Raw genomic sequence first — 23323 nt, 5'->3', positions numbered from 1 at the left:
ATTAGAACGTTCTAAGCTTGGAAACAGAATTATATATTTATTGCATTAGTTGTTTATAATATGATCCGTATACTTTTTTTGAAGATTATTTTTCTTAAATTTGTTTAACCGCTGATTTGTTCAGTTTCTAATTAACTTTTATTTAATATTAAAAACAGTTAGTAAATTATTAAATTCAACAACAATTGGTAATTCAACTGAAACATTGTTTGGTGTAAATACTCAAATAAAAACTAAACCCGTGAAAATATAGCAAAAATAATTATCTATGATTTAAAACTTAAATTTAGAAATATTTGAACAAATTGGTAATAGTCATAAAAAAGTTATGCTATATACTTAACATTTGTTTTTATTAATGTAAACTTGACTTAATAAATAAAGTGGCTTTTAATCTGAACTTTGTGAAACATTCATAACTATTTCTTTATTATTTTTAAATTCTTACTTAAAACTTTTATTATTAAATAATACTTGTTTATCCTAAAGAAACTATTAGTTATTCAATACTATTAAAACTATCAATATAGTATACTAATAATAACACTTTTTTACAGTAAATTATTTAAATTCGTTATAAGAAGTAATTCTGAATCATGAACTTTTAACTTTATTGATTACTTAGCAAAAAATTATAAAATAATTTTTATGATCAAGCAATCTTAAGCTACTTGGTAATAACACATAGTAATAAGATTATCTTAGTAAATCTAATGTAGAAATACCTTGTTATTTATTTTAGTATGTTGTGTAATACCTGTTAAAAAAAAACAACGAATTAAAACAAACAACTAAACTAAAAACTTGGTTTTTATATTTATACACTACGTAATCATGCTTACAACTATGATATTTGTATAGTATAAAAGTCAATCTTAATTAAGTTGTTTGTTTTAATCCGTTGTTTTTTTTATCACTAATTTACATGTTTTTGTTTTCTTGTACAGGTGTTTCAGCGCACTACATGCTTTCATCGGCAATATTTGTGTTTAATAGAAAGCAATATAAAAAAATATTAAAAATGTATATATATATATATAGAAAATAATGTGGTTAAATAAACTTCAACACTTTCCACAGAGCCCAATTGAAAGGATTTTAAACAACTTATTAAGAAATGTAAATATTAAAAAAAAAAAACAGAACATACGTTTCATAAAGCTAAATGTTTTATCTTCAGCTAGTACAGCTTGAAATAAATAGCTAAACAATGATACAACAGTTATACAAAAAACACTATGACGTAGTTATTAAATAAGTACAGTACAAATATTAAGTGCAGAATTAATCTTCATCCAAAAAAACAAATTAGATTTCAATTCACAAATTATATTTCAAACTACAATTAAGTGACTATGCAATACATAATAAGTTATTGTATTTTAAGAGTGTAAATTTTTTTATTAATATTTTAATTAAATGTATTGGAAATTTAGAAAGCTTTTTTAAAATATGTAATTGTTTACTTAAAAACAAATTGCCAGTTTAATTATGACAAAATTAAACAGTAACTTATTCCAGATACTTAAAATAAAAAAAGTGCGCCCAACGTGGGGCTCGAACCCACGACCGTTGGATTAAGAGTCCAACGCTCTACCGACTGAGCTAGCCGGGCACGTTAGAGAAGAACTTGTTGACTTTTTAAAGCCTTTGAGACGATGCTATGACGTAATAATGCTTTAAAAGACACAAAACGGGCTCGTCCGGGATTTGAACCTGGGACCTCTCGCACCCAAAGCGAGAATCATACCCCTAGACCAACGAGCAGCTTATACGATTGCAAATAGTCAACATTATATTTCCCAAAAACTGATGTCTATGACGTAACAATGCAGTAATAAGCTCAATGTTCAGCTGCTATTTATTACATTGCTATATTTATGGTTTAAACTTAAGTTTTTACTTGATCAGTTTGAAATGCGCTTGTGTGCTATTGACTACATTGTTAACACTTATTTATTTTAGCTATAAACTATGTATACATCATTTCTGGAGCAATAATTGATTTGATACTACAATATTTTAAATGTCAGCACTAGTTTAAAACTTTCAATAACTTATTCAACTAACCATTTGTGCTTCTGGCGAAATTTGCTTGTGGGTAAATAATTTTCTTTCTATTCGGAGTGCTATGTTGTCCATTACTGCTACAGCCATTACTGCTACAGCCAACTAAATGAATGTTTTAATTATATAAAAGCTCAACCGAACCAAATAAACAAAAAGCTGTTTTAATGAAGTGAAAAGAAGCATTGAATATAATTTTAAATGATTTTTCTTAAAATAATTTTGCATCATTAAATGTTCTGGCATAAAAAAAAACCTTACTATCAATATAAAAAAATTGAAATAATTTACTTTTTACAAAAAAAAAACTTATAAAATACAGTTAAAATTTTAAAATTAAGTTGATAGAGTTTTCTAATTAAAAAAAAGTAAAAAAATCACAAACTGCTTAGTTTTAGTATTTTTACTTAAAAACTTAAGTTTAAAATACAATTTACAAAGGACATTTAGTTTTTAAATTTACTTTCTGTATTTATGTTCTATAATAAAAAAGTTAAAATTATCCTTCAACATTATAGCTTTTGTATTATATTTAAGTGTGTTAAAACAAAAAAAGAAATTGTAAATATATGAAATTGTACTTTACGTTGTTTTGCTCCTGTATAAGTTCATTATAATTTAATTTTAAACTGACAAAATTCATAACTAAAAAACCTTATACATATTTAGATTTAAAAAAATTTAAGCAGGTTAAAGATTTGTTATTTATCTGTTAAAAACTGTCAACTTTTACAATTACTTGTAAAATTTCCATGTCACTTACTTTTAAAACTAAAAACTACCTATAATAGATTATAAATTTTGCAATACATATACAAACAAATAATCACTTTATTAGTTCCACCTACTTTAACACAAAATATTATTTATTTTTAGTACTTCACACTAACAATAATAAGGTTCAGCCAATATAATTGCATTACAACAATATTTCAACACTAAGTCTTCAGGCACAAAAAAAGATATTTAGAATAAAAGCATTTGTATACTACAATTTAATGACTAGCAAATTACTAAACTAATAATTAATAAACACTTTTACAATCAATTATATACAAAGAAAAACAAGCAAAAAGTAATCAAAAGTTATTTGTAATAAGTTGAATTAAGTAAAGTATACTTTTTAATTAAAAATAAGTTATAAAATATCAAAGCAACTAAAACTACAAACATAGCATAGTATAAACAAAACATGTTTTGAATAGATTTTATATAAGTTAATACATTAAAAACTAGAAAAAATATGATATACAAATTAAAGAAAAAATAAGTCTATAATGCTCTCCTCAGTTAATGTTGACAAACTAAACTATCTAAACACTTTGTGCATGTATTTAGAATATGACCATGTGAAACTGTTTTATGATATTTATGTACCTTATTAAAAATAAAAAGAAAAAAGCGACCATGACGGGACTCGAACCCGCAATCCCTCGATTCGAAGTCGAGTGCCTTATCCATTAGGCCACACGGCCGGTCTATTGAAAATGAACATACGCGTATATAAATGCGCTTGTTTGGCTGAATACTCTCAATTAAAGCTCTGCATAGCAAATTGCTGTGAGAAAAATTTTTTTTTCAATTTCTCTCTTATTAAAACAGCTTGCTAGCAATGCTAAGTTTGCTATTTCTCTATGTGGTTGCAGAAATAAAATACTTTCTTAAATGTTTTTAATTTAAATGTCATTTAAGGCATTATTGTGTTTAAAATATAACCAATTAATTAATTTTTGAAAGTTGTTACTACAAAAATAACCTTTAAGTTACTTTTCGAACTTGATGTTTTCAATATACTCTTCTGATAGAACTTTTTTTTTTGGAAACCTTATTATCAAATATAAAACTAACAGCTTTAATTTTACTATACAGTCTTTAATTAACTTACTTTTTTTTAATTCTGTTTAACTTAAATTAAACTTATTAGCTGATATTATAAACTTTGTAAAAAGCAATTTTTTTTAATGTTTAAAAAGTATAAGTTAGTAGAATAATTTTTTTTTTTTTTAATATTTATTATACTTCTTTATACAATTTTCTTATTCAGATTTGCTTCTATTGTAAAATTAATTATAGCTTCATATGTTAAAAAGCTTAAACTTTACATAAAACTTTTTAAACTTATTTTATATTTATTTTTTTATAGCTTATTTTACAATTCAAAATTGATAAAAGTTAACACAATAATAAACTTAACACATATCAAAAAGTTGAAAAATTATACATGCTATGGATATGATCAGATATATTCAACAATAAAATTATGTATAAGGATCATTGTTCGATTTCAATCTTTTCAAATAAAGTCAAACATAGCTTTTTTAGTAATATGTATTTTCACTTAATAAAATTAATGTCTTGGCAATCAAACTTCAATATAAAAGAAATAATCTACTATGTTGTAAGCAAAAACATTTATAGCAATTAATAAAAATAATAATTTTAACATACAAGCATAAAAATTAAATAACTAGAAGAATTTAAGTATACTATAACTATTCTGAGGTTATTTAAATATACTTAAACGAAAAATTCTTACCAAAACAGCCAGAAACTATTTTTAAAATGAAACAGACAAGTTTATCTGAACTTAGCAGTTATAGTTACTTAAATTGCAACTATTATATTTTTATATATCTTTAAATAAAAGAAGAGTTACTATTTCTTAAAGAGCCACACTTTAGTAAAAACACAACTGTAAAAACAAAATTGACATTATTAGTTTTTTATATATACATATATATTACTATATACAGTGTTTCAAGCTACAAAGATCACAAAATAAATTTCTAATTTACTTATAAATAAGTCTGTTTCAAACAACTATTTTAGTAGCATGAAACACAAAACATAGAATAAACTTATAGTGTCGAATTTATATGTTTGTAATGTTGACAATAACATGAGTCCAATAACAAAATTTTAAAATAAATTTATAACAGCACAGAACAATTTTCATGAACTAGTATCTTATGCTGCACCAAAATAAACTCAACGGTAAAGTATTTTCTTCAAAATACTTATATGTAAAGAACATAAAACCAAGTACTTGAAAAATTTTATTACTAACTAACACAAATTTAATTAATTAAAAGATTTTTGTTAAATAAAATTTTCAGTTTTCGATTGTTTAATTTACTAACTTACGGATAGAACAATTAACAATTTAATTATTACATTCGGTAATAAAAAACATTTATAAGTTTTAATAAAACTATTTAATATTCTTGACAATTTAATTAAACTTATATTTCTAAACACAACAAAATCATACCTAGCATGTTGTAAGCAGGTTCCTGTTGAGAAGAACACGCGAATCTTCTGTTCTTGAAGTGGTTGGTGATACTGGGTGTTCTACTGTGCAACTTGCTAATATGAGGTGGCTGGTGCCTGCTGTGAAGCTTCATGTGCGGACTAACTTGCCTGCTGTGGAGTTTCATGTGTGGACTCACTTGCTTCTGTGGAGTTTCATGTGCGGACTAACTTGCCTGCTGTGGAGTTTCATGTGCGGACTAACTTGCCTGCTGTGAAGTTTCATGTGCGGACTAACTTGCCTGCTGTGGAGTTTCATGTGCGGACTAACTTGCCTGCTGTGGAGTTTCATGTGCGGACTAACTTGCCTGCTGTGAAGTTTCATGTGCGGACTAACTTGCCTGCTGTGGAGTTTCATGTGAGGACTAACTTGCCTGCTGTGGAGTTTCATGTGAGGACTAACTTGCCTGCTGTGAAGTTTCATGTGCGGACTCACTTGCCTGCTGTGGAGTTTCATGTGCGGACTAACTTGCCTGCTGTGGAGTTTCATGTGCGGACTAACTTGCCTACTGTGGAGCTTCATGTGCGGACTAACTTGCCTACTGTGAAGCTTCATGTGAGGACTCACTTGCCTGCTGTGGAGTTTCATGTGCGGACTAACTTGCCTGCTGTGAAGTTTCATGTGGGGACTAACTTGCCTGCTGTGGAGTTTCATGTGGGGACTAACTTGCCTGCTGTGGAGTTTCATGTGTGGACTAACTTGCCTGCTGTGGAGACTTTTAAAACTTATTGAAATTTAAGTTTTAAGAATGTATAATATTTTGTACCTCTACTGTACAACCTATTATAAAAATTATTCAACAGTAAAACATTTACAATGGTTATAAAAAATTTGAAATACTAATTAATCTTTATAATATTTAAAATACAATACATGAGACTAAAATTAGCTAAAACTTCATTTTGTAAATTATTAAAAACTAATAACTCATTTTAAAAATTTTAACTTTTATGAATAACTACATAAATAAAAAATTAAATAAAACAACAAATAAAATATAAGTTTTAAAACTAGGTTTATTCAAATAAATTTTATACTTATTCAAAATGTTAAAACTAACATGCTGTATTGAAAATGTAATAAAAACAACAAACCTTATACAGTGAGTCTTGGGTGGTTTGAAATATCCAAAAGTTCATGGCTCTGGTACAAATGTCCATGATGACATCTGGTTTGTGGCCAACCAGGGACATGGTCTTGTACCCTTCACTTGGGTTTAGGTTGACACGGACAAACTCGTATTCCTCCCCCTTCATTACGTGGCCACACACTGGACACTTGTGCTGTTGTACTGTTTGATTGTAAAAAGTTAAATATGTTAAATACTTTATAAATGTAGTGAAAAACTACACACTACAATTATGTGCTGTTGTACAGTGAAATTATAAGAAATATTCATAAAAATTTGGTGACTAAACAAATAAATAAGTAATTGAACACTAACAGCCTAGAAAAAGCAACATGTGTGTATTATAAAAGTATTACAATTAAAATAAGATGTAACAAAAACAAACTTGCAATGAATATAAGCTTTTTTTGCATATATAAAGTATAATAAAGCTTACAAAGCTAGTTTAAAATTTTGGAAGTGGAAATAAAGACAAATAAAAAATTTGAATTACTTGGTGATAAAATTATACTTCTTAAAACAAAAGACATCAGATTTAGGCAAATATTTGTAGAGCTATAAAGGCAGGTATATAACTAAACAAAATTAAGGTACTTCAAAAAAATGCAAAACAATAACGTTTTGCATATCTTTTTTTACTGTTATGCTTTAGCCAAAAGTACCTTAAACGAATTGGTTTTCAATATGTTATGTAATACTTATCTTTAAAGGATAGGCTTTTCACCAAGGAAAAGTTAGAATGGTTTTTGAAATAACCTTTATACAGAACATTTTGATGAAAAACCAACTCTTAATCTACAATACAGATTCTAATGACTTTGAAGTAACATTAGATAAATTTAAATAATAAACCAAACTTTAAAATAGCTCACCTTAAAACTAGTAGACACATTGGACAGCACAAAGCTTTTAAAATCTAGCTACTGTAAAATAAAACCTAAACAAAAAATACTACCAAATTAAAAAACATTCAGAAAACGCGCAATTGAACTCATGCTGCAAAGCACACATGTGCAGTAAATAGTAGCAATTGTATTTTCTCACCTAAAAACTTGTTGCCGTGCTCATTGCAGAAGATGTGTGAGCAGCAAGTCACCCAAGCGTGACCGTTTGACAGCGGCTTGCCACACTCTCTCAAATTACACTTCAGTTCGCAGTCCATTGTTAAAAGTTAATTTTTTATTTGCTAGTTCTGTGAAGTGGCAAAATATTAACTGTTGCACTTAACAAAATGATGGTTTACAATGAAGTTTTTATTTAAACAACATTTGGAGTATTTTGACTATTTATATATATATATTAACTATTTGTATAAAAACATTTAAATTTTGCTATTTTTTTAATTTAATAAATACTTTTTTTTCCATTTATAAGAAAGCATTTGATTTTCAACAGCTAAACTTGTACAATTTTAAACAAACAAAATAAGCAGTCTTGGCAAATTTGTAAATATTTGTCATTAAAATTGTTTAACAAATTGATTTTACATGATAACTTCATTAATCTATGGTTAAAAAAGTTAACATATATTATTTATTAATTAGATGTTGGAATGTTTAAAACTTAAAAGCTGTTAAGTTTACAGTTAAATTAAGTATTTTAATATTTTTTAGGTATTTCAACTTGTAATTAGTTTTAAAACAATGCACTTCATAAATTTAAGCTTAAATAATAATAAACTTTTTTTATAAAAATAAAGTAACAACTTTAAATGTACAAAATAAAATTTTTAAAGTTTAAACTTGTTAAAGGTACTATCGAAAACACTAGAAAAGTACATAAAAATGTGTCAGAAGTGGGATTCGAACCCACGCCCACAATTGTGGACCAGAACACTCAGCATTGCATGGCAATGAAGTATTACGCTTGAGTCTGGCGCCTTAGACCGCTCGGCCATCCTGACTTGTGATAGAGCCAAATAGTATGCATATATAAAGCATACTGCATTGGTAGCATACAGTTAATGTTAAAATAAACTTGCTTTTGGCCTTCACACAATTATATTGAATGCTTTAAACTTGTTTGAACAGTTGTACTTTTACTGGGATAAGCTATGTTGTTACTAATTTTGTTTGCAAATATTAAAAACTTAACTTATGAGATATAAATCTAATCTATAGTTTAAAAGTCTTATCTTCGAATTACAATTAAAAAAACTTTCACTTCAAATGTATGTTGTATTTTATTTTAAAAATGACTAGTTATTAATAAATTAAGCACAGTATACATCTTTACAACTAATTAAATATTAAGGTTATAAAGTTGTTAACTTCAAAATGCAATTTGCATAAGAAAGTAATTTTAGTCAATAACTTCAAAAAGACATGTTATGACAAAAATAGACAGTAAATATTTTAATATTATTGTGCAACAGAAAATATATCACTAATTTTTCAATAACTTACTATATAATTTAAATTAATGATTAAAATTTACAATTTTGCATTTTATTTGAAAATTTTATATGTCAAGTCTAAAAATAAAAAATATGTATAGATAATTTTGTATTTTGAAGATAAAAAGCCTTTTAAATATGAAAATCATACAAAATAATTATTCAAATCTTTTTCATGCACAAAAATTTTTATATCAAAAACTTTTTTTAAGACTAAGAAGGTATAAAAGTAACTATTTTATGAACAGGTTGTTAAAATTAACTTTAAAAGGACTTTTTACATCAATGTAATATATTTAACATACTATTATGTTACTTAGGTTTTAGATACTTAATATTTAATATAACACATTAAAATGCTTAAACTTACTTATCAGATCTTTTGAAAACTATTTGAAGTTTTTATATTTGTAGGAGTTTCCATAACATAATTAATTTACTATGTTTATTTACTTTACTTATTTATATTTACTTATCAAAGCTTACAAATTTACCTTAGATTGTTCAAAAAGATACATGAAATAGTACACTTTACTTTAAAGTTGAGAATGTATAAATTTAAGCTTGTTTATATTTTTTATGTGTTTCTGATTTAACATGTTACACCTTTTTTTAATTAGCTTATAATTTTTTTAATTTGCACAAAAATATGTGTACTTGTCATCTTGTAAAAAACTGCAATACTTTTATAAACTTGTTTAGAACATATTTTTTATGAAATTTTTCCAAAAATGTTTTTTACACCTTTCCAAGCTTAACATCACTTGCTCATAAGTGAAAAACCATTTAACTGACTGCAACTTTTACACTAGCCTCACTCGGCACAAAAAAATATTTTTTAAATGTTAAGCATGTAAGTGACAACATGTGTTAATCTACCTGCCAGTTCAACAACTAAGATCATAGGAAATCTACTTTTTTTATTTTTCTGTTTGATTAATAGAGGTTACTGCAAGTTGATCATAAATTGTAATTTTCTATATTAGCTATCAAAAGCTTTTTACCCCTTAACAATATTCATAATATTTGGATACAAGCAATCAAAGCTAAAGACAGGGTGTGTGCGCAATTTTTTTTTTTTATTTAGCCTGACTGAGACTAGTTTAGCCTGACATTTTTTCAAAGTAAGGAAAATCCCCTTTAGAAGTCAATTTGGGTATTGGGGAGGTCTTGATTAGTACTATTGTAGTCTCCGACTTCAACCAGCTATATCTCAAAAATATTTTCAGCTTTAAAATTCTGCAAAAAGCAACTTATAGCTTAGTTACAACTGAATAAAATAAGACTAAATTGTGAAAAAGGTGATTGACAACCAACCAAAAGGTGAAAAATGAATTGTACCTAAAATTTGTACTCCCACAAAACTTAGTACTTATATCTTAAAGCTAAGTTTTAGTGTTGTGAATACCTCTAATAACTTAAAACAAACAGTAAATCTATGAATAAACTCCTAAGAGTTTTAATCTAAAAGTATTTGGTATAAAGCGTTTAAATTAGAAATTAAAATAGTTCAACCAACTAAGCTCTGAAGAACACAGCTTATGTAAACAAATTTAAACAAACAACTGAGTTGTTGAACTAAACTGTAATGTTTAAACTGTTTTTTTTTTTAATTTTCATAATTATGACATATATAATCTACTCAAAACAAAATAATGAAGATTATAAAAAAAATTAGAGATTAAACATTAGGTTTTTAGCATTTATTATTACAAATACTGACTAATTTTGTCTTTAATAACAAAATCTTTATTTAGAAATAAATTCACATTTCAATTTGATCTTAAAAAGATTTCTCAATTTTTTTAATCAAAATTTTCAAGAATTTGAACTGAGAAAAACTGAGATTCTCAAATTTTTAAATAAAAAACTGATTTAGCCTGACGTTTTTCAACTTTAAAAAAAAAAAACTGATTTAGCCGGACTTAGCCTGACGCGCACAAACCCTGTAAAGTGTTCAATAAGTACCTTATGAAAGCAAAAAAAGTATTTTATCATAATGATAATCTATCATGTTTTTTTTTTTTGAAAGTTTTGCATCTCCCATAAGATTCCTATTGTTGCCTTTGACTTTGACTGCTATATCTTCAAAATAATTTTGAATTTTTTTAATACGTTAAAAGCATTTTGTAGCTAAGCAAAAACTTTATAAAATAAGATCAAATTGTGAAAAAAGTGTTTTACCACCCCCCTATGCCTTCAAACTAAAAATTGGAATTTTTTACACCACCTTTAATTCTGCTTTTATTTATTTTTTCTAAATACATAAAAATTGTAACACTACATATATTTCAAACATTTAAAATAATATTGTCTAAACATTTGGTGTTTATGTTGAAAAACAAAAAGGTAATTTTTTTTCAAGGAAATTGCATTTTAAAAAATACAGTTGATCCATACCTTTGTATTGGAAACTTTTTACATACATGACTACATCTCATAGTTAATAACCAATAAAATCTATCTCCTCCTTCATTTTTTAAGCAATCTTTATCAAAATTTCAAAGAAAGTGTATTATTAAATTTCAATAGATTGAATGCAGAAATTTTTTTTAATTTTTTAAAATATTTCTTTTATTAAAAACAAACCACCTATTTCTTTTTGTTTTTTTGATCTAAAATTTTTATTTTTTAATATTTTTAAAATTCCAACATTTAAAGTCTTTTAAATTATAAAAGGAAATTTTCCTGAAAGTTTGAGGTCTTAAGCTCAAAAATATAGATATTAGTGTTTTTTTAATTTCTGAGAAAATTGACCTTGAAAATTTGCGGTCCATAAGTTTGTATCTGAAAATTTTTATAAAAATTACAATATCTTAAAAGTTAAATAAGATTTTCTAATTATATAAAAACTGGCTTGCAATTTTTACTTCAAGCTTTCATATAAGATCCAATGTTATTTTTAGTAAAAAAAATGTCCGACCCCCCCCCCTATGCCTTTGACAACCTTCAAATTTTCTGTGCCCAAACAAAGTTATAAATTAAAATGCAGCTTAGTTTCATTCAGGTTAAAACATATAAAGATAAGCTATTACCTTATAATTTATTTCAAAAACCAAGCAAGCATCAATCATTATTGCAGCTAAGTCAGAATTTTTATTCATAATAATAATTCATTAAAAAACAATACTTTTGGTATTCTTTGATCAACTTGCTAATATGTTCCTTTTTATTATTCATTGAAAAAGTAGTCATCAATATGTTAACCACTAATCAAAATATATCCTTTAATAATTATTGTATTTTGGAACAATTTATTCAGTAATTTATACATGATATTTACTACAAAAAGATTGTGAGTATACTAGAAAGTTGAAAAGTTGTCAACAACTTACTTAATACTCCAGTAGCATTATTTAGCATTACAAGTTTAGTAATAATAAGTAATTAACATTATTAGGTAAGTACAACTTTATTTGTTAAAAGTTTTATTTATAAACAATTGAAGAAGTACAAAAATGTGGTCACTGACAACTATAGTCAAGGGATTGGTGTTGAGATATACCATTTGGTCACCAAGCTACACAACATTTAAGTAGAATTTTTATGTTTGTTTTACCTTAAAATGTAAATTAGAACCAATATAATTTTTAGTCAAGAGTTTATATTAATTTAATGGACATGTAACACAATTGTTTATTAAATTGTATCTTTAATTTTTTTAAGCAATTAAGTTTTTTCATTACATTTGCTCATTGAGAGCTTGTGTGTTTACCTCTCCGCCCAACTAAGCTAATGTTGCCATATGTTATAATTAAACTTTTGTTGTTATACATCAGGGGTCGAGGTTAGTTTTATGAAAGTAAATCTAAAAGCTTATCAACATTGGTTCAATATTAGCCAAACTACAGTTTTAAAAAAAAGATAAGCAAAAAAAAACTAAACTAAAATTATTAAATTAAAAGTAGTACTTAATTTTAGATGCTAAAAACGCTTTAGCAGAAAAATTTTCAAACCAAGTTAAGCAAAAATTTACATCAAACATTGATGCTTATTTTTATAACAAGTAAAAAAGACAAACAATTAAACAAATTTAAATTTATCAAAGATTTTGTTAATTTATAAAGATATATTTTTGACTAATACCATTTAAAAGTAATCAAAACTGCACGTTTTACAAAAACTAAAATCTTTAAAACGGTTTTTTAATCAAAAAAACAACACAAAAGTTTTGAACAGTTCTAACTCGTTAACCCGCAATAAAGACTATTCTACTTTTTTTGGTATAAATATTTACTATTTGGCTTCTTAGCAAGTGTCTCCGTAGCGCAATGGATAGCGCGCTGGACTTCTAATCCAGAGGTTCCGGGTTCGAGTCCCGGCGGAGATGCGCCGCTTTTATATATTGCCTTTAATAATCAATTTTAGTACTTAAAAGTCTAATAAGGTTTGTATTGACCAATCAAGTTTTAATATTACTACCTACTTTAAGTAAAGTTTTCGAATCGAAAACAACTACTTTAAATTATGAAAGTTATTTAAAGCTTCTTTTGAATAACAACTAAGATTTTTGTATAGTTTTGTTTAAGTGTAACAATTAGACTTTTTAACTCACATTCAAAGAGATAAAAACATACAATTTAAAATAAAAAATTACCGTGTAAAATATTTTCAGTAATGTCTAAAATTCTGAAAAAAAAGCGAAAATAAAGTATGGACAATAAGGCTTACCAATAATTAACAAACTAGATTTAAAACTAGTAAAAAGTACTAAACAGTTTTAGACTACTTACTTAAAAAATATTGTTTAAAATTATGTAATAATTTATAAAAGTTAAAATCTAGTTAAATAAATTATTTTTAAATATAAACAAAATTAAATAGTTAAAAACGACAAACTTAGGTTACAAAAACTTGCAAATAAAAACTGGTAAGCATATGCATTATCAGGTAAAACTAAAATTAGTTTTTTGAAACTACCAGTAAACTAAACTGTGAAATGTACTATCTATTTGAAAAAGTTATTTTGTCATAGTTATTATTTTTATTGACTAAAATTTAATATTATAAAACATTGCAAACTTTGAAGTATAACTTTCCGATTTTATATAAATTGTTCAATAATAAGATAGACATATATTTACATTTAGTACATTATTTCCGTTAAAATAATCTAAGCTGTTAAGTGTGAGTTCATAAAATGAGGACATGAAAAAGTTATTCATTCCATTTTTTATCGCTAAAACTGTAACCAAAAAAACTGCTCATTGCATAGAAGTGTAGTTTGCAAAGTTTCAATGAAGTACTTAATATTAAGTGCTATTGACAATGGCAGTGCGAATAAGGAGCAATTAACTTTATATAGCATAAGTTTAGCCTTTAGACGTGTGGCCGGTTAGCTCAGTTGGTTAGAGCGTCGTGCTAATAACGCGAATGTCGCGGGTTCGATCCCCGTACTGGCCATATCTCCTTCCTCGTTAGTATAGTGGTGAGTATTCCCCCCTGTCACGCGGGCGACCGGGGTTCGATTCCCCGACGGGGAGTTTTATTATACTTTTTAAAGCTTTTAAACCTAATTATTGTTTTTTTTTTCTATTGATCTGTATATTTTTGAAAAAACATAAAAAGATATATAGAAGTTGGAAATTAAAAAATTTTTATGATGTGTAAACTATCATGTTTATATATGTATACCAAGTTATTGACCATCTAGCCTTTATTGTTTACTTAATAAAACATTTGTCTTATGAAAGCCAAAATATTCAATCTAAAAGTATATAAGATAACAAGAGTATGAACTTAATAAATTAATAAAATTAAAACAAAATTTTTATTTAGTTTATTAAATAACATATGATTTAAATTCTCAAATCTTTTTCTACTTTATAATAATATTTTATCATGCAAATGAAACTAAAAATATAATTAGTTATTTTGAGTTTCAAGTTGTTTAAAGATCTAGTTGTAAAACTACTTATTATTTAAGCTTTAAAAATGATGTAAATAACTTACTTTATAATAATGTTTTCAAATATTGTTTAACAACAAAAATCATATACATTTATTAGCAAAAGAACTGTAAGCTATTATTTTTCTTAATTACAGATCTAAGAGTTTAGACATTTGTAATTTATCACACAAAAAAATTGATTAACAATATAAATTTGTTTTTTCCAAGTTTTGTAAGCTTTTGACTACGAAACATAATTAAAAACGATTATTATACTTTTTATTATAGCCAAATAACAATATTTAGGACTGGGTTGTTTTATTTATGATTCTCACAGGCTTCAAAACTATTTTGTGATGCAACACAATTTTGTTTTAATTATTAAAAAGTGATTTTATTACTTTAGAACTTTTATAATTTATTTTGTTTTATTGATGTTTAATTGTAGACTCATATTGAAAGAAAAAGTTTGAAATAAAGCAAACTGAGTATCATTAAGTTAACATGCAAAATTTGCCATTTCATTTTAAAACACAAATAAGTGCCTATATGATTTAAAATATAAACTGTTTCATATCTTTGATTTTGTTTTGATTTTATGTACTTTATAAGTTTTAAAGATACAGTAGCTTACCTAAATTAAATAAAGCTAATAATTATTAAACTAATTGTTGTACAAGTAAAAATATTGAGTTTAATTTAGATGATTAGTAGTATCATTTAAAAAGTAGTTGTGTTTAATTGTAAGCTAAGTAAAGAAAGTAATAATTATATTAATAACTTATTAAACCAATAAAGGAATTATATATTGTAATATTTAAGAGATAGATTAGTTCATGTACATTTATTTATAAAAAATAGAAGTGTAAAACCATACTATATAATTACAGATTGATTACTAAAAAGGACATAATCAATTAAACATTAAGATGTAACAGTTTACGATAAAATGAAAGAGGTCGAAATTTTAATTTAAAATTATAATTTAATTTAGTAAATACTGCAAAATTTAACCAATATAGTATTTAGTAAATAGCACGTTATGATTTTTTATAACTTTAAACTCTTCTAAAGTGTTCAGTTTCTTTGACAGCTTTTCCGTCTTTCGAAAACTCGCTCCTCTGTTTATATTAATATAATGTAAAACAATAAATATTAAACTATATATGTATATTGACAAGATAACTAACTGCAATGTATTCATCATTTCCGAAGTATTCTTTCCTATGACGTCGTTATTAATTGTGTTATTTATATTACACGAAACCAAAATATATATTAATAAATATACATAGTTTATCTAACTTTATTTACGTATACTAACCGCAATGTATTCATCATTGCCCAAATATTCTCTTTTTGTGACATCGTTATATGTATTAATTATTTTATTTATGTTTAACAAACAAAAATTGTATATTAAGAAACACATATTTTATCTAACTTTATTTACGTATACTAACCGCAATGTATTCATCATTGCCCAAATATTCTCTTTTATGACGTCTTTTTATTCCGTTCAATTCAAATTCTGCCCACCCGTCAACAAATTCCGATCGTTTTAACTGAAAACAAAATATATAACTAATGAAATGTTAATAAATTAATAAGAATGACCACGATGGGACTCGAACCCACAATCTTCCGGTTCGTAGCCGGACGCCTTATCCATTGGGCCACGCGGCCGGTCGAGTAAGAACTAATATCAGCGTATATAATTTATAGTTAAATGCGTAGTCTGTTACGTCATAACGCAGTTTGCATTTTGGTCGCACATACAGCTTGATGAACTTGTTGTTGTATACTTTCGGTTTCAAGTGCAATTTTTACAATTCTTAACTCGTATTTATAGAAAATACAATTATTCTATTGAAAAAAAATTTTTTACTGTATTGATATCCAGTTACAATTACTGTCTTATTCAATCGGAATACTAATGCATTAAAATAGATCCTCTTTGTGTTTTGAAATAGTATAGATATTTCCTAGTTATGTTTTATAGTAATTGCTATCTTATCAATTGTTTTTTTAATTTTTTTTGTAATGGTTAAAATAAGTACTTATATTAATTTTTTTGCCACAAACACTCATTTTAATTACTATTCGGCAGAACTTTCAGAAAGAACAAAATAAAGATTTGTTTGTTTAAACTTAAAGTCTATGGTCAAGTAGATATGTGGCAATTTGCTAATAGAAATCTAGAAGTTTTGCTGTTCTGCAAAGTCGCCATAGGTTTTTTTAACTTTAAGTTTGTAAAAGTCGTTTACAGTGTTTAAACCTTCATGCATGTAAAGAACTAGTATATGATTATGTATATGATACAAAAATAGTATATGATTTAGGGCACTTGGTTTAAAATAATTTCTTTTTATAAATTTTGTTTTGAAAAAAAAACTGACTACGAAAATCAAGTAGAATTAAAACTGTGCCGTTGGGTATTTTTTAATAAACATTAAACCAATAGTATACTACATATATTAAGGAAAAAATTTAATTATTCATATACTAACATTAACTTGTTTTCCACTCGGAAACTTAAATGTTACGTCATCATCTTTACTAGTGGTAACAATAGTGTACCCGTCTTTCTTCCAGGTTTCCACGTAGCAACCATCACCCTTATTTTCCATGGTAACAGTAACCTTGGCATCCTCCTTGAAGTATTGTTCGAAATCTGGTGATTTATATTAGAAAAAAAAGATAAAATAATAAGTTTATGAAGTTAGAATAATGCAGGTGTTTTCATTTCTACACTGAAAACTACTACTAATAATGGTGGTATTAATATACATTGAAGTTTTACGTGTAAAGATTGTAATATTATCTTCTAAAATCAAGTAATGTTTATAATGATTTTAAAATTTTGCTTAAATTTATGTGTACTACCAACAGTTTGGAAATATTAATCTACAAAAAGACTGTTTATTATTCTCTGAAATAATAGAATCATCTTCTAAACTGCTAACTTATATCTAAATTATAACAAACATACAGAAAAACAAACCAATCAACCTGTAGACTTCGCGTTTACCTTCAAATTTGTATCTTTCAAAATCACCCAACGGAGGTACTTCCATATTTGATTTGTGTTTATGTATTGTTAAGCTAAAAAATATATAATAAACGTTTATATACTAAATTGTAACAACAAAACTGGCTAAAGGTTATAAACCTTCCATTCTTATATGTGTTTTAATTACTCATAATAAAAAAAATCTTGCTAGTTTTGTCAACAGCACTACCTGTTAATGATGCTTCAAACTAGTGTGTGTTTGTTTTAGTGTTAACTACTATAAGTATAGTTTTTATGTTTCATGTTTGTATGTGTTTTTAAAATTATTTTTGAATTAATACATAAACTACAAAACGACCTTATGCATTAAAATGTATGTTTAAAGCACTGTAACACGCATACTTATACCTGTACTTAGAGGTAACTTATTTATTAAATTGTTGTAAATTTTGATAAGAAAAGCAAATATTACATTAAATTAAAGTTGAGCTAAGTGTTTTTGAAATTTAAACAAACAATTTAAAAGCTGAAGAGACTTTTTTTAGTTTATGTTTTTGTCCTACAAAATTGTTGTACTTATCTGAAGTTGAACTGTTTTCTTCACAAATGTTAAGTAATTTTTATTTTTGATAATGATTAAGAAAAATATACTGTATTTAAATTAAAAACCATGGAAAAACACTTTCAATACTTTCAAATTAACATATAGTAATGTGTTAACGAAAGCTTAAAATCAAAAATACTCTTTTTTTCAAAATTCTACACAAAACTATCATCGAAATAAGATAAATATGAAAACACATAAAAAATTACATCACAAATAAAACAAACACAATTTTGTTAATGGTGCATAAATGCAAAATAATTAGTGCACGTTGATGTCGTGTTAATTAAAAATCTGTTAAGTTTAATTTATTAATCTTAAGTAAAAATTAAACATACTTGCTATTTAACTTATGTCTATCATAATGCAACAAAAATTGATAAAATTAGATAAATTTAAATAAGTATAAAAAACTAATTGTACGGTAGTATATAAAACCTGTACTGAGCACTGTCATTAAGTGTCATAAATAGCTTAAAAAAAAGCTATTTGTACAACAGTTTCAAGTGTTTTTTTTTATACCAAATAGGGTATTAGCTAACTTATTAAACTTACGCGGGCCTGGTTTATGTGACTATAAATTTCTATGTTTTTGAAGGTAACACCTTATTAGTACCTTATTACTAGATCCACTGAAGACTATGTTTATTAATAAATCTAAATGAACTTACTTATTAAATTAAGATATTTTGTGCTTGAAGACTAATTATAAACTTTTAAAATAAGTTTGCATGGTTTTTAACTTAATTTTATCTACATAAATGAATTAACACTATGCAAAAACTGTACATAGTAATACAACGAAAGCAGCTCAAAAAAGCAGCAACAAATAGCTGCGCGTAGCTATTAAGCTAATGAGCAATCTCGAAATAAGTACACAATTTCGGCTGACTATAGCGCCAACTGGCGAGAATCGATTTCTTTACACTTTTTCTCAATTATGTTGTTAATAGTAAACAGATGATCACATGTTTAAGTAACTTTATGAGCTTTGTATGATGTAATAAATTTACTTTTATAGTTATTCAGTTTTCGCGAACAGTGTATTATAAAATCTGTTGAATAAAAAAGTTTTCATAAAAGATTGAAAAAGTCACAAAATTTAAAACAGCTGTTTTAAAAAGTTGCGCCAATATGACAAAACTAAAACTGATATAACATTTAATTGACGATGATTACAATGAATAATCGTGTGTATATTAAATAAGTGCACGACAATTTAAATTCGGACAGTTCAAATTCTGAAAATTCAAATTTTTATTTTTTTAACGGCCATTAATCAAAAAGTAAAATTAATTTAACAAAATTAAAAATACATGTTTAGGTTATAGTTAATACTTACAGAACATTTTTTTGATCAAAACTTTTTTAATACTTTTTGAAATACGGCAAAACTTAGTTAAGAAATATATTAATTTTAAGTGATTTAAAACTTCTTTTTTAAAAGTAATTATTTTCAGTTTACTTCTTGCTAACATAATCGTATTAATTAGATGTACAACTATTTAAAAAAACAATATTGCTTTTTGAGTTATGGTAATTTATAACATTTTTTAAAGAATTTTAATTGTCGGATTTTCAATTGTTATGTAACTATTTTAAGTTAAATGAAAAATTTTTACTATACAGTGCTTATTCACTTATTTGGACATTTTGGGCAAGATTTTTATGTAAACATGTTCGGATAAGTAAAAAATATCAATTTTTTTTTAAAAAGTAATATAAATACTGTCTATTATGCAATTCTTAACAAACAATTAAAGCGTTATTTTGCAATAAATAATAGTAATGAGTAATAACTTCCCGATTAATTTATTAAAAACAAATTTTTAAGGCAAAAAAATATAAAAATCATTAACCCTCTGCAACGATATACGTTTTTCGAGGGTCAAAAAAGTAAAACTCATCATTTGTAGTTCAACTTGTCCTAACTTTTAATTATAAGAAATATTTATTGTTTAAAAAAAAATTTCTTTAAAAACGAAATGAAATTTATGTAAACCTCTTTAAATGAAAAATAAACTTTTTTAGACAAACAAAAAACAAAATAGACTTAAACAAAATCGATAAACTTTGACCAAGTTTAAAGTCAATTTTAAGGAAACATATCACACCAATAAATTAAAGAACAGACGTTTGTTTTGTAGTTATTTCAGAAAACTCACGGAATTGAATAATTTAAAAAATTGCTTACAGTGTGAATACTTAAATATTTTTACCAGAAAAAAATGTTTGTGTTTGATAACAATTTTTTGAGCTCTTTTCACAGCCGAAACTGTTCGGATAAACGAGCGTCCGTATAAGTGAAGTCCGGATAAGTAAATAAGCACTGTACTTCTTTCGTTTTAAATCAGTCTGTTGGTATTCTTTAAAGTAAGCAAAATAATACTATTTACATTCTAAAAATATAAAATACGTATACATTAAAAATATATTTTTTTAAAGTATTTGAGCGCTGCACAACATAAGAAACATGTGCACAAAAAGATGAAGATGTCATGATAAGAAAATAAACATGTTTGCAAGAAAATAATTATGTGTGTACGAAAATAAACATGTGTACAAGAAAATAAACATGTTATTTTATAATATTAATTATCTTAACATATACACAAATCAAATATGGAAGGTCCTCCATTGGGTGATTTTGAAAGGTACAAATTTGAAGGTAAACGCGAAGTCTACAGGTTGATTGGTTTGTTTTTCTGTATGTTTGTTATATTTTAGATATAAGTAAGCAGTTTAAAAGTTAAATCACTTATTTCAGAAAATAATAAATAGTCTAAGTAAACACCTTATTGTAGATTAATATTTCAAAACTGTTGGTAGTAACTTTGCACATATGAATTTAAGCAAAATTTTAAAATCAATGTAAACATTACTTGATTTTAGAAGATAATATTACAATCTTTAATCGTAAAACTTCAGTGTATATTAATACCGCCATTATTAGTAGTAGTTTTCAGTGTAGAAAATGAAAACACCTGCATTATTCTAAATTCATAAACTTCTTATGTTATCTTTTTTTCTAATATTAATTACCAGTTTTTGAACAATACCACAAGGAGGATGCCAAGGTTACCGTTACCATGGAAAATAAGGGTGATGGTTGCTACGTGGAAACCTTGAAGAAAGACGGGTACACTATTGTTACTACCAGCAACAGTGATGACGTCACAATTAAGTTTCAGGATAGAAAACAAGTTAATATTAGTATGAGAATAAATAAATTTTAGCCATACTATATGTAGTATACTATATATAATACCCAACAGTATAGTTTTGATTTTAACTGGTTTTCGTAGTCAGTTCAAATCAAAACCTATAGAAAAAAATTATTTTTAATTAAGTGCCCTAAATTTTATACTTTTTTTGTATTTAGCTCATCACATGCATGACACTTACAAACTTAAACTTAAAAAAAAAACTACGGCAACTTTGTAGAACAGCAAAACTGCTGGATTTCTATTAGCAAATTGCCACATATCTACTTGACCATAGACTTTAAGTTTAAACAAACAAATCTCTTTTTTATTAATTCTGAAAGTTCTGCCGAATAGTAATTAAAATGAGTATTTGTAGCAAAAAATAAAATAAGTATTTTAACCACTACATAAAAAAATTAAAAAACAATTGATTTGATAGCAATTACTATATTACATAACTAGGAAATATTTATACTATTTCAAAACACAAAAAGGATCTATTTTAATGCATTAGTATTCCAATTGAATAAGACAGTAATTGTAACTGGATATCAATACAGTAAAAAAATTCTTTTCAATAGAATAATTGTATTTTCTATAAATACGAGTTAAAAATTGTAAAAACTGCACTTACAACCAAAAGTATACAACAACAAGTTCATCAAGCTGTATGTGCGACCAAAATGCAAATTGCGTTATGACGTAACAGACTACGCGTTTACTTTAAAATATATACGCTGATATAAGATATCACTCGACCGGCCGCGTGGCCCAATGGATAAGGCGTCCGGCTACGAACCGGAAGATTGTGGGTTCGAGTCCCATCGTGGTCATTCTTTTTAATTTTGTTACTTAATATTTCATTAGTTATTTATTTTGTTTTCAGTTGAAACGATCGGAATTTGTTGACGGGTGGGCGGAATTTGAAATGAACGGAATAAAAAGACGTCATAAAAGAGAATACTTGGGCAACAATGAATACATTGCAGTTAGTATGCGTAAATAAAGTTAGATAAAATATGTGTTTATTAAAATATATTTTTTGTGTGTTAAACATAAATAAACTAATTAATACATATAACGATGTCACAAAAGAGAATATTTGGGCAATGATGAGTACATTGCAGTTAGTATGTGTAAATATAGTTAGATAAAATATGTATTTATTAAAATATATTTTTTGTTTGTTAAACATAAGTAAAATAATTAATACATATAACGATGTCACAAAAGAGAATATTTGGGCAATGATAAATACATTGCGGTTAGTATACGTAAATAAAGTTAGATAAACTATGTACAGTAACCTCTCGCATCTTTACGCACTCTCGTTTAGTTACACATTTTAGAATTCCAAAAGTTTAAAAAACAAAAACTTTATTTTTTTTAATATTGCAGAAATTAATTATATTCTATATTTTTAATTTAGAATATGTTTTTTAATGCTAACTTACTTCTCTATATCTTTAGACTTTGTAAACTTATGTTCTTCGACTAATTGATAAACATTTAGTTATACCTCAGAAATTTTGTTAACAATAAGAGATAAAATTTAAAAAAAGTTGTAGTAACATAAATAACTTTTATTAAACATTTTTTTTTAGATTTTATATGTTTTTGTTCGATAGAAAAAATCCATTACAGCCCCAAATGCATAATTTTGTAAAAGGCTATAGAAATAAAATTTAAAATAGAAACCACACCATTTC

General features: G+C 25.7%; 1 protein-coding gene and 7 non-coding genes across 8 annotated transcripts; 3 read left to right on the top strand and 5 right to left on the bottom strand.

Moving 5' to 3' along the window:
- Window positions 1-1542: 1542 nt before the first annotated feature.
- Window positions 1543-1615, bottom strand: Trnak-cuu (transfer RNA lysine (anticodon CUU)). Its single transcript has one exon. It is a non-coding gene; the product is annotated as a tRNA-Lys (tRNA).
- A 1854-nt stretch (window positions 1616-3469) lies between these two features.
- On the bottom strand, window positions 3470-3542 carry Trnar-ucg (transfer RNA arginine (anticodon UCG)). Its single transcript has one exon. It is a non-coding gene; the product is annotated as a tRNA-Arg (tRNA).
- Window positions 3543-6145: 2603 nt separating this feature from the next.
- On the bottom strand, window positions 6146-7668 carry LOC145839282 (E3 ubiquitin-protein ligase CCNB1IP1-like). Its single transcript, XM_082946879.1, has 4 exons — window positions 7559-7668; window positions 7291-7301; window positions 6472-6668; window positions 6146-6157 (listed from the first exon to the last, which is right to left on the bottom strand). The coding sequence occupies exons 1-4, from the start codon at window positions 7666-7668 to the stop codon at window positions 6146-6148; spliced, it is 330 nt and encodes a 109-aa protein (XP_082803005.1).
- Window positions 7669-8293: 625 nt separating this feature from the next.
- On the bottom strand, window positions 8294-8409 carry Trnal-caa (transfer RNA leucine (anticodon CAA)). The gene is made up of 2 exons: window positions 8372-8409; window positions 8294-8339 (listed from the first exon to the last, which is right to left on the bottom strand). It is a non-coding gene; the product is annotated as a tRNA-Leu (tRNA).
- Window positions 8410-13158: 4749 nt separating this feature from the next.
- Window positions 13159-13231, top strand: Trnar-ucu (transfer RNA arginine (anticodon UCU)). The gene has a single exon. It is a non-coding gene; the product is annotated as a tRNA-Arg (tRNA).
- A 999-nt stretch (window positions 13232-14230) lies between these two features.
- Window positions 14231-14304, top strand: Trnai-aau (transfer RNA isoleucine (anticodon AAU)). The gene has a single exon. It is a non-coding gene; the product is annotated as a tRNA-Ile (tRNA).
- A 2100-nt stretch (window positions 14305-16404) lies between these two features.
- Trnar-acg (transfer RNA arginine (anticodon ACG)) lies at window positions 16405-16477 on the bottom strand. The gene has a single exon. It is a non-coding gene; the product is annotated as a tRNA-Arg (tRNA).
- Window positions 16478-22374: 5897 nt separating this feature from the next.
- Window positions 22375-22447, top strand: Trnar-acg (transfer RNA arginine (anticodon ACG)). Its single transcript has one exon. It is a non-coding gene; the product is annotated as a tRNA-Arg (tRNA).
- Window positions 22448-23323: the final 876 nt, after the last annotated feature.

The sequence above is a fragment of the Thalia democratica genome, chromosome 6, assembly GCF_965202585.1.
Source record: "Thalia democratica chromosome 6, ktThaDemo2.hap1.1, whole genome shotgun sequence".
Classification (NCBI taxonomy): Eukaryota; Metazoa; Chordata; class Thaliacea; order Salpida; family Salpidae; genus Thalia; species Thalia democratica.
Note: the sequence above shows the minus strand (reverse complement) of the source record. Positions and strands in the feature narration are given on the sequence as shown.

Coding starts and splice junctions, on each gene's coding strand:
- LOC145839282 (XM_082946879.1), bottom strand. CDS start 7,668: ATGGACTGCGAACTGAAGTGTAATTTGAGAGAGTGTGGCAAGCCGCTG.